The following is a 12,620-nucleotide window of genomic DNA, read 5'->3' on the forward strand; positions in this document are numbered from 1 at the left end:
CCATCAGAAAAACAAGACAGAGAAATAGAAAAGCAATTTTTCTGATCCCAGGAAATACCCCTTCTCCCAAGCAAGCATCTTTGCACCAACTGCACCTTAAGACCTCTCTCCTCACAGCTGCACAAAACAATTGTAAAGCTGTCTATACCAAACACACATCCAGTTCAGTCTTCTAGACAATCTTGCTGGTTACTCATCAGAAGATGGTCTGGAGGACACCTGCTTGAGTGCAGACTTCAAGCTACACAGCCTAGAAATGCCCAGTTACAAGGCACTCTTGGGTTCAGCCTAAAAACATTATCAGAAGTGTTCTGATGCCATGAGACACTTACCCCACTGTGGTTTGACTTCTGTAGCTTATTCCCATGTGTTGTTGCACTCTCCTCCCACTTCAAAGCTAGATACACAAAGTTAATCAAATTACTATTCTCAACATGCATATGTACTACTAACTGAACTGCTACAGAACAAAAATACCTTTAAAAAATTCATCTTCAGTTAAGAACAAAGTAAGATTATTCTCTCTGAGAAGAATATCTATCCTTGTACTCTGTGTACTTTTACAAATCCTGCAGGTTTTCTTCCCCACAAGTAGAAACTAAAGCCAGATCCTTTTCATATTTCATGTGAACCGTACTATTGAGAATGAGATTGGTACTTGAAGTGTAGAAAAATAAAACTAGCCAGAGGCCATGGGAAATGCAGCAATGACATTTATTGGAATTTCTCCAGGCATTACATGAAAAAAATTTAAATTGAAACAGAGGATAAAGCTCATTCAGTGCATCTTTTAAAAAAAGATGTATCTGAATAATCTAGGTTCTTTGTAACAGACAGTGCTGCAGTTTATGGGATTAGTTTTTATGTACACATCAGCTAAAACTCACTCTGAACAAAACTGCAAAGAACTGCTTTTTCACTTGGCATTTCCCCATCTAGTACAATATGAAATTCTTGAAATATCTAGACAGATTCCACATAATTTTATATACAGTGTTAAGACCTTTCACCCCGAATGTAAAAAGAGAGACTGTTATGTAAATCAGTATCTTTAATCAAATCATGGAAGTAAAAGACAACAAAAAACCCAGGAAAGCCAAAGCCCCTGAGTTCCACAGCAGTGCGCAGCAAGTAAGCGTTGCTGTTCCTCACTTTTATGGTAACATAAAGCATAATACTTAGAAAGCAGTGATATTCAGTCCTTGCTTTCTAAATTGGACAATCTTATGTGAAAAGACACTGCTGCATTTGGCACTTTGCTTAATTGGTTTTCTTACTAAAAAGAATAAGTGTTTCCTGAAATACAGTATAAACAGAAAGAGATAACACGAGCCACTGTAAAACGCAATCAAGGGTTCAGACATACACTCCAAAATACTTGTCTATTACACATTTGTCTAAGCTTTCTCAAAAATTCCATTCAAAAACATTTTCAAATCTATATGCAACTTTTTATACCTCTATAAACATATTTTCTCCCTTGAAATGATCAGAGTTTATCCCACCTTTTGTCCAGAACACACAAATTCATGACTTTTGTTTTAAAAAAAAGACCACAAAGTAGTATTAAAATAGGAATAGCCTGGAAATTGTTATTAAAACTGTGCCTGTACTTCAGGATCCCCTTTGAAATGTATAGCCACCGTATATGTGAAAACTGAAAGGTACATAATATCTGAGACTTGCTTGGTCCTCTCTTGTGCACTCACACTTAACTTCCTTCAACCTACCTCAATTTTCTTCATAAAATTTAAAACAGCCTTCTGCATCCCAATACAATTAGACAAGGCTTCTTGCAGCATTTCTTTGGTTAAATGAGAGCCCCTGACACATCTAACTCTTACAACAGGCAAGTCTCTGGTGGAAAATTAACATCATTATAAATGCCATCCCACCGTTGTGCTTCCTTTCTCTCCTCATCACTATCAACCCCAGGACGGGTGGAAGCAAACAGGCCAGGAAAGAAGTGGCAGCCACTGCTAGCTCTTGCCTTTGCGAGCTCTGCGAGTGCATGCAGACATCTATTCCTTAGCTCTGGTTAGGGAGGCGGAGCTATGATGCGATGCTTGTTCGTTTCCAGTTCCAACATGCACGTGGAATTACGCTGCTGACTGGTACAGCCCAGGCAGCGGATGACACTACAGCTCTTTCTGTGCAAACCATGTCATGATACTTTTTCTGCTTATTGGTCTGTGCTCACAATATCAGTAGAATTAAAGAGAGGCACGCATGAGATCACACAGATTTTCCACAGAAGATATGAAACATGCTGCTCTTTGGAGGGAAAATTACATTCTCTTTTTTTTTTTCTTCAAGTATTATTCAATATATTCAATATACATATATATAAAGACACACTATCCTCATTTCACTATAAGACAAGCACATCCAAAGTGAATTTGCAGATCACCATTGTCTTTGTCTACTCCAATTTCTCCTTTCCTTTAGGTCAAATCTAAATATACATCTACTCATCATAATTACATGTGAGAATCCTTTATTTCCCCCTTTTGATTTATTTACATAATCATAAAAAAACTAATAGCCTGAATTTGCATTCTGACACTTGAAGGCCCATCTGTAGCTATGAGTGTCCCAGCACTATTTTTGGGTAATACCATTGCCTATTGCTAAGTAGCTATTGAAAGCAGCATACTTATTTTTTCATTCCCTTTTTGTTTTTGAAGAAATGCTGCCTAGAAAACCCTGGTTTATGGCTTACTCCATATTTTATTATTTGGGTTGTAATTTACTTCCTTCAGGAGCAGTTCACAGTCAGACAACACTTCTGCTGGCAAATACTTCACTATCTGGTCAAGAGTCTTTTGATATGTTATCTTCTCCTGTTCCAGGGACTGAATTACAGTCTTCATTTTGTTCTCTCGTGTCAAAACAGTCTCCAGGCTGGCTTCCAGACTCTGAATTTTAGCATGAGCAACCTGCAAACAGTAACATTATCATAAATTGATAAATTCTGAATAGTTTTCTTTTAATATTATTATATAGTATCATAATATTAAAATTATGGTATTTTTACATAGCTACTTCTAAAAGACATCTGTGTAGGCAGACAATACAAGGAATGCATACTGTGTATCATACACAAAATCTCCTCATAGTGACCAGATCAATCTGAAGAATTTCTCAAAGCTTTAGAGAGGGAAGGAGACATACAAGTTGCAGCAAGCAAGGGAGAGCTGAGAGTAACAAGGAACTGGAGCTGGAGGGAGAAAAAGGAAATCAGCAGCTGAAGTAGCACTGGAAGACATGACCTGTCTGACAGGGATGGAACAAAGGAAACTCTCTGTGATAAAGTAAATTAGAAAAATGGAGAGGTTGGAGGGAAGGAGAACAACAACATTAAGTCTAACAGCAGACTGTGTTCCCTGTTCTTCAATTAAAAACCTACAACTTCCTCTGACTAGTCAAAGAAACCCTGGACCACAGCAGCAGCAGTTCCCTCTGTGGGAACTGGACGAATACTGATTGTTCCTAGGAATGGGTACAAGCAGAGCAATGAAGAAGTTATGCAAACAAAAAGGTGAAGAGGTTAAGCACTGAGAAAGATGCATTATTGTAAGGTACTGTGAAACAACAGAAAAGCCTTGATAGAGCCTTTCAAATAAGCCACTCAATTATTCTATGCCTTTGGTGCATTTTCAGAACAGAAGTAAAAGCCACAGCTGCAGTAAATAAATAAAGAAAAATAAGAAAGAAAAATCAGTACTAGCAAGTGATTCCTGTTTTACGTATCAAAAGAACACAGCACCCTTAGCCCGTAAACACAAAAATAATGAGGACTTGATCTTTCCTTTTTTCCTTCCATTTTCCCATTTCAGAAGCTGAAAGTGGTTTCTGAGCTCTTTGCTTCAAATTAACAAATATAACAAGAAATAGCCTGATGATGAAAAAAACAAGAATTTATCTTTCAAGAAAATGCAAGACAATACAACATATTGCAACTGAAACGAGTCTTGGCCAAGCTATGAGACAAAGGGTAAATAGTGAAGGAGAAAGGGCTTTTTTAAAGCACAACTTCACCAGGCAAAGTCTGGTGGGCTTTCAGATATCATCAGGTCTGCTAGGAGAGACCACCTTCCAAAAGTAGGACTATGAGTTTCAGCAGAAAGAAACAAAACAACACTACCTACAAAGGCCTGGACCAAACAAATCTGCTGCACTATGGATTATTTGTTAAACCTTTCCAACAGGGAAGCAGAGAGATGAAGGGACAGAGAACTCACTTTTCAGTAAGATAAACAAATTTTGCCAACAGATTTTATGGCAGATAAAGGTAGAGAGATTTTGGGAAAAAAGAAATCTAAATCAAGAAGGAAAAGTCCAAGGAATGACAGAGGAGTTAGAAGTATGCCTAGCAAAAGTGAATCAGTGTAATTAAGAGAACTGCTCAACTACACAAGGTCTTGAAGTAAGATTTCTCACATACACTTAAAACAATACTTTTTGCTCTATTGGCTGAATCACAGAAATTACTTCACCATGAGTTTGTAGCCCAGTTTACCTGTAGCTTCTCCAACAAATCCATATTTTGCCTCTTCAAATGATTATTTGCCCTCTCCAGCTTCTCCAGAGGTTCACCTTCATCACAGGGACTCACATTTTCCTGTAGTTCATCCTGAAGAACATGGTACTCTACTTCATAGGCATGGAGCTGTTTTGAAATATCCATCTCAAATACCTACCATGAGAGAAAAGACCATTTTTAACTACAACAGGGAGGACTTATTCCATGTGAATGTCTGACTAAGACTCAACTCTTCTCGATTAATGCTTTTCCTGTTCCCTTCAAAAAAGTATTTTAAGGGGATGTCTACAGTAAGAGCATTATAACAGAGTTGTAGCCATAATAAATCATAGACTTCAAAATAAATTGGATCATGTCTTCCACAATTACCAAATACCATCTCTTACTACGAGATGTATCAGCAGAAAAGTCTTATTCAATCCAAGAGTTTTATAATATGACAAAGCTTTATTGACTGTTGCTCAGGAATATTAAGAAGTTCAAGACAAAATTTTAAAATCTGGGATTCATCAGATCTCTGCCTTCAAAACTGGATCCCTTGACTCCAAGAGCTCATTCAGAGACTTCTGTAAAAACCTTCTCCATGGTTACAGTTTCCATGTGCTCTATCCGTGCATGATGACACACTACTTTCTTACTGGGATACTTCAGGGACAAAGCATTGTGAAGACTACAGAACTGAGCTTCTAACAGTGATGGGACATATGACCCTGCTCTGTTTGCAAATCTAGTTACAGCCTCTCAGTTCAGAAAATTACCAAACATTTTAGACTAGGATTGAAAGGATGTCTACAGTGACATCAATTTTCTGTTCCTTATTCCAGAGATCACAAAGATTCCATCAACACAAGACACACACAGATTCCCTGAAAAACCAAGTTCTGTATTACTTTCACTGTTCTATTCTATTCAAATGAGATAGAAGTTTAAATTATGCAGTGTTCAAGCTGGGTAAGTACCATTTTCCTCTACACAGCTACCTGATCAATCATCTGTGCATTACAGATCTGCATAATGTCTACATTTTTCTTTCATTACCCATTATGTGAGGATGGTCCTGGGAGCTACAAGACTGAGCCAAACAACTGCCCCTGCAGCCAGGCTAGGTAGCAGCAACAGGATACAGGCAGTCTGCACATGAATGCAGATGTGGAAGGCTGCTCAGCATGAGACCACACCACAGGCCAGCAGAGCTGGGCTGAGCTGCCCTGCCCTGCATGTAACCACATTCAGCTCTGCAGGCAACATAACCCATTCTTACTCTACCAGACCTGGCTTTGCACAAAGCCATTTATACCCTGCCCACACAGCACAGCTGCTCTGCAGCCCATGCAGAGCACAGAACAGATTTAATGTCTAAGAGTATCAAATGTGTTAAACTACCATCTCTATCATTCCCAGAATCAATGAGTTGTGAAAGACACCAAAGTGCCTGACAGAGGTTTAGCACAGCAATGACAGTCAATGCAATAAGGAAATGAAGATTTACATTGTCTAAAAATGAATTCTTATCTAACAGCACCTGAAAGAGTCAAACCTTAACAAGCCAAAGGAAGGCACAAGTGTTTACTCCACTACTGCACACAGACATGGTTTTCTAGAGCTCTTCTGTTATCTCCGAACTACCACCTGAAGGGGCAGCGCAGCTCGCAGTTTCACAATTAAGGTACTAGACAGGCTCATTCTCAGTTTGCAGCTTCAATGCAGAGGAAGTTATAGATATGAAGATTCCAGCCACTGACAGTATTTCTCCAGAAGCTTTACATACCTTTTTCTGAGAAGACTTTTGCATATAGTGTAGGCATGATTCTTTTAAAGTAAACCAAATATGGGGGGAAAAAGTAAAGAGAAAAACATCCTTACCTGAGTAATAATTTTTTCCATTTGAGGTTTAGTCATATCTGGAATAGTGGTTTTAAGAAAGTCAACAATGTTTTCAAAACTCTCACATCCCATTATAGATGTCTCTTGAGTGCTAAGTAGGCTCAGTGCTACTTTAAATATTACTTCTGTTCCTTGAAGAAAAATAATGTCTAAAAGAGAAAATAATTAAAGTATCTTGAAAATGGGAGCTAGAGTCACTGGATTAATACATATATTTACGGGGATGTTCTTTGTAATCAATCACAGTGCAGATGTTACTCAGTTCAGAAGTGCAATCTGTCTTATTTCAACATGAGGATAAAGCATGTATTTTCTTTCATATTACAGATGTGAGAGAGCATTCAAAAAATAATGCATGCTTATTATGTCTGTAGCAGTTATCTGCAATAAGCATTTCATCACTGTCTGCCAGAGACTGCTAACCAACTGCTAACTGGTTTTAAGTGCTCCTGTGACTGAAAAGCAGCTGGGGGGTAGATCACAACACAACTGTTTTCTACAGGCATAAGCTAGTCCTTAAAAAATTATTTAGATTCCATAACCAGTTATATTATTTTCAAAATTCATAGTAGTGATCTTACTGGCTATAATCTAAGCCCCAAACCCTTACTTTCAGCTATAGCTACACAGGTAAGAGAGGAAAGTCTGGGCTCTGCAGGTCAGTAGATACAGACTGTACAGAAATGGGAATCTTGAGGACAGTAAATAGGGATTCTGCCTCAGAATCAGTGGTAGACTTGAAGTTACTGAGATGAAGGCAGCACATGGGCATTCCAAATAAACCTCCTGAGCTATTGGTTCTGTCACACCACAGAGGGTTTGTTTGGGGCAAAACAACTGAAGAAATTCAGTTCCTGATCCTGATACTCAAGAGGTCATCCGTGGCCTCATCCAGTATCACAGAGCAGCACAAGGACACTGATGAGACAACCATCTCCCTCAAATGCAGCTCCTGAAATTCTCCCTTGTCAAGTCTATGATGGACATTCAAACAGCATAAATACAAGTATATAATTTGTGAAGGACAGACAATAGCCATTTGCTCCTGGTATATGACAATGGCCCATAAGACACTGAAAATTCAGGAATCCAAAGCATTAAGAAGTAAAATAACACAGTAACTTTTCAATTTTAAAATGGGAACATGCCTTGCTCAGCTTATTTACAGAGAAGTGAACACTGAACCTCCTTCCCATCTTCCCCATCCATAAAAAAATTCATTTCAGAAAGAAAAAACCAAACTACAAAAAAGACACAAACATAAGATGCTCAGGTGTCCTAGAATTCAGAAATCCCACCGGGAAATGGGCATTCACATCACTGGTACACCACTGAGAAAGAGATACACCAATCATTTGTTCACCCAGACAGCAGCCAAAAAGTGTTTGCTGTAAATGGAAAAAACCCTCCGCAATTGAGAAAGCACTGGGTAAAAAAAAAAAAAAAAAACAAAAAACAAAACTTAAAATCAAACCCAACTAACCAAAACCCTCTTCCTGCCCCCAAGCCAACATACCACACAAATTGAGAACCTAACACACTCCAGTATTAAAACATGAGACAAAGTCAGATTGAATTTCCTAAGAAAGGACAAAAGGTGCCATATGAAAACCAAAAGATCAATGGGGAAAAAGTATCTGATTTATGAGGAAGTGCCTTAGATGCTTGGTGCATGTACAAGTACAGTGAGTTTTGCATTAACACATAAATTTAAATTTAAACAAAAAGGTGCATTACTAGAGATTTGACTAAGATGGAAATTCTTATGGATAACAAAAGAACCCAAAAATAATTACTTGACATCCTCATACTGTAAACACTACCCAGAATATTTAGCCTTCTGTACTAGACATTATCCAAAGAGGTAAATGAAATGAGAGGCATATTATGACTTGGAAATTGTTCAATATATACATGAATACCTAAACCAGCCTTTAAGTTCAAATTTGCTTGAATTTTCTTTTGAAAGTACTTTAGAATCAGAATTCGGAAATGCATTTTCTTTTTTCAGTTTGCAAGTTCGGCGAGATGAAATTTTCTATTGATATAAACTGAATATGTTTGCATAAAATACATTTGCAGCAATAAACTTTCTGCTGTTTACACTTCAGAAGTCTCTTAGGTAGTAAGAGAAGATATAATCATTTGCTCAAGTCTGATATTTCAAGAAATACCTTTTGGATTTTCCCCTTAAGAAGAGCTGGCATCCACCACGAAAAGTGTTGCTACTTGCCACCCATAACAATCACCCCAAATGTCCCCAGCATGTAGAAAACTACTCCTGGAGTGTTTCAAAACACAATGGATATTGTTCTTATTATTTCAATAGAATAAACTTTCTTACCAAACACTCTGGCTACAAATCCTAATGAAAATTGAGATGCGAACAGTGTAAGAAACCACGGTGCAGCATAAAGACTGGGACTGATTTCATTCTCTTCAAGATGATTATACAGGTCTCTGTGATAATCATGTAGAAGCCTCGAGAGCTGATACATCTGAATCTACAGTGCATGAGGGGATTGGAGGGGGGAGAAAGTAAAGAAAGAAAAGTTCAGCTTTACTCAGTTTTCCAAATTATTCTTATTTCATTCAAGGGAAATTAACTGCAGTACAGATGGCACAGTAAAAAGAACATTAATTGCCTCCTGGGGCCTCAAGTGGTATTTACTCATGTATAAACAACCTGCCACTAATGAATTAAAACCAACAGGGCAGTCAATAACAAAGAACAGTTTGAACCTGATTACTAATGAAGTATCATTTCAGATTCACAGACTTAAGGTAAGAAGGGAATATATTGCTCCAGCTTTGTCAACAAATCAGAACTTTCAGTCTTGCAGCAATGAATTTTGAATTTTAGCCTTATTTTTACTGCATTTAAAGCTCCAATGCTACAGTCATCACTTTAGACAGTTTCTGTACCCACAGAATACATTTTACACACAGGTGTACCACACATATATTTCCCAGCACAACTCTCAGTGGTCCTGTGGAATTTAAGATACTGATGCAAAAAAGTGTTGCTGTACAACCTATAAAAGGTTGCAAGGGAAAATAGTTAAAAGGTGCTCTTCATGGCTAAAAAATATAACTCTGTGGTAAGCTATTTCCTTGCAATGCTTCTCTCAGACAGCAGAAGATAAGAAGAAGACATATATTGATTAGTTGTTAGGTCCAATTTTATTGTCAACAGTGCTTTATGCTTAAGGTGAATCTATTCCTCAATAAGAAAATAACTCTTTAGATCCAGCTATTTTCCTACTTCTAGAGTTCATGCTTGTTCCCTACCAAAAGCTGAGTGCACTTGAAGCTACCTGTTCATCAGCACTGCACACAAGCAGAGGGATCACTTCCGTTTAGGCAAATCAGCTAAATTTGTGCATGCATTTGAGTTCTTGCTTTAATTGTGTAAGGTACCAATTAAGCCCAGTTTGGACAATGTCAATACAAAACACATGCATGAAGTCAGAATTGCATCACAGAGCAATAAAACAATTAGGATAGCTCATGATGGACTAAGGATCTAGATTACTACTTTTACCAGACAACAACTAAAAATCCAAGTCTAATAAGTTTTCATTATCCTGAAGAATCACCCAACATTTCTCTTCTACAGGACTGAAGCCAATCCTGTCTATAAGCTTGCTTGTGTTTCACTACTGTAAATACAAAAGAATTTTGCACTACTCTATTCCTATTAGAAAACAACCCAAATATACTAAGATTCTCTAAGTTTCAAAATCAGAGGATCAATTTCTCAAATTTAAAAATGTTTTTACTAAGAGGTTCTGCTAATGAAACAGTCACACTCATTTGAACTAAAATGTCAAATCCTGGACATGTGAATGCCCCCAAATCATCAGCTGCTGGAAGTCTACAACTACAGTATAACATACACACACACACTCAGAGAGCATCTACTAGGGGAAAAAAAAGCCCACAAACATGCATTTATCACACTTTGACCCTCACTGGTTTAAAACATATTTGTGGAGGGAAACGGAACAGAAGGAGGTAAAACAATACTTCTTATGGCTGTTCACTCTTAATTCATCAGCAACAAACTTGTTATAGCATACTTACATCCACAGACCTCTATTGTTTTTAGAATAAGCACATACAGTTTCTTTAACTACAATCTATACCATTGCTCTGGACATTTGCCAAATAAGCACCTAAAGCGACTGGCCATGAAAAGTGGGATGAAAGCCTCCCTTTAGTTTTACTTAATTGTAAGTGCTTGCTATGCAGGGAGCATGGAAAAAAAAAGGAGACTTTTCTATCTGCTGCGTTGTTTTCTCTTCCTCCACTGTGGATTATACAAGCTTTAACTCATCAGTGGTATATTCCTTTATAAAATAAAGGGTTTATAGCATATTAAAATTATTCAAATCAGGGGACAGTTGCATGCCAAGGTGAAAGATTTCTCAAACTTTAAGCCCTAAAATTTATACAGGTCTGAAAAATTTTCTGTCTCCCTCCTAAACAGTCTTGAGTATCTATAGCTAGCTGTTAAATAATATTGCAGAGCATGCATCATTGCACAAGATAATTAAATTATTAAAAATTCATCTGTTTTCTCTCTTTGTTGAGGGTGATGGAGTAGAAGACAATGAGAGAAAAAGAGGTGAAATGAGGATTCAAGGCAGAGCAGCCTCAAGTACAAATGCCAGCAGAATACACTGACTGGCCACTGTGTGTCACTATTTACTTGACTTGGCCCTACAAGAGAGAAATTTACATGCAAATGCTCATGGACTGAAGAAAAACAAAATCTAATTAATTTTTAAACTCCATCAATACATGACAAAGCATATCAGTTTTTTCTGGCATAAGGAAGAGAGCGCAGTGAGGAAGAGAAAAAGAAAGGCAAAATAGCAGAAAGAATTTCTAAAGAGATGACAGGGCTGTGTGACAGGAAAAACTCTGCAAGTTTTTAACTTCTCTGTTTGCAAATTGAGAGACAGAGAGGGGCTTGACAGTAAAATATACATGTACCTCAAAACCTCCAAAACAGTGTAAGAAGCTTTATAAGGCCCTGGAGAAGATAGCAGCCCCTAAGAGCTCATAAATAATTTAAAACTCTGGTTTGCTCCAGAAGGGCTGACTTACCTGTAGTGACATCATGTCCGGTCGGTACTGTTTACGGAAGCCAAGGTCATACATGAGGAATTTCAGCATTTCAAAGGCCTGCTCTTCACTCATATGTAGAAGCAGCACTCCAGCTACAAAACTTATACCTTGACAATAACCAACTTCTTTGTCCAGCAAAGAATACGCTTTCAAGAGATTAAACAGTGATAGCTGTCCTGCTCCCAGGTGCGTGGAAAAGTAAGGATGTGTAGGGAATGTCCGTCCTGATGTAAAAAGAGAGGAGTAGTTGACATTCAATCCTTCTGAAGAAAAACCCCAATCCATCTGACAAAAAAGCATTCCTTCTCCCTCAGACCACTTTTCTTTGCTTTCATATGCAGTTTGCCTTCCATCAGATCCATCTGTATCTTACCACTGATTGTGGACCTTTTGAGCGAGTACCTTTTGAACCCACTTAATATTCCCATCTGCACAGAACTTGCAGAAGCAGCTGCCTGATTTCTCTTTTCAGATAGATGCAGAAGGGCATACATATGAATGGAATAGCCTAAGAAATCAACTGCTTGCAGGACTCTTAAGTGGCATACGCAGAATGTATCCTGATGATATAGAAAATGGAGCTCATGGAGCAGCATCTATCTTCAGCAGCAGCTTCTATTACGACTGCTGAGTTTTTCACTCAAAGACCCACAAAACCAGTGGGAAAGAACAGACAGACTTACCTAGATCTACAAGGATGGCATGCTGTTGAGCAGTCAGTTGTTTCAGAAGTTCTTTGTAAGAGATGTCGGGAGGCTGCTGCTTGTTTGGCAGCCTGTGCCTGACTCGGTGTTGCACAGCCAAAAACTGCCAAATTTCTCCCCGACGACTTTTTGGTACACCTGCAGGTCAGCCAAAAAACAAGAGGCCTAAGCAGGGGGATACTTTTAGTGCTACAACAAAAGAATTTGCTTTGTCATAATTTTGGCTGAAGTACTCTGGAGGATCCCTTACAAAGTGAACTCCACTCTGCAGTGCGTTCATCCAGTAGCCACAGCTCAGTCCACAAACTAAACATGAACTACAAACTTAAGGGCAATTACACTGAGCAGTA

At 38.2% G+C, this 12,620-nt stretch overlaps 1 protein-coding gene across 5 annotated transcripts in view; it reads right to left on the reverse strand.

The window, feature by feature from the left end:
- Window positions 1-692: 692 nt before the first annotated feature.
- TBC1D4 (TBC1 domain family member 4) overlaps window positions 693-12,620 on the reverse strand; it is a 98,510-nt gene continuing 86,582 nt past the window's right edge. For all 5 annotated transcript variants that reach the window (XM_068182370.1, XM_068182368.1, XM_068182367.1 and 2 more), the window contains 6 exons: window positions 12,250-12,408; window positions 11,546-11,790; window positions 8,775-8,934; window positions 6,410-6,579; window positions 4,523-4,699; window positions 693-2,939 (listed from right to left, as the gene is read on the reverse strand). In XM_068182370.1, the coding sequence (XP_068038471.1) occupies window positions 2,712-2,939; window positions 4,523-4,699; window positions 6,410-6,579; window positions 8,775-8,934; window positions 11,546-11,790; window positions 12,250-12,408 (1,139 nt within the window). In that variant the 3' untranslated portion in view covers window positions 693-2,711. The remainder of the gene's footprint in view (window positions 2,940-4,522; window positions 4,700-6,409; window positions 6,580-8,774; window positions 8,935-11,545; window positions 11,791-12,249; window positions 12,409-12,620) is intronic.

Source organism: Anomalospiza imberbis, chromosome 2 (genome assembly GCF_031753505.1).
Source record: "Anomalospiza imberbis isolate Cuckoo-Finch-1a 21T00152 chromosome 2, ASM3175350v1, whole genome shotgun sequence".
Classification (NCBI taxonomy): Eukaryota; Metazoa; Chordata; class Aves; order Passeriformes; family Viduidae; genus Anomalospiza; species Anomalospiza imberbis.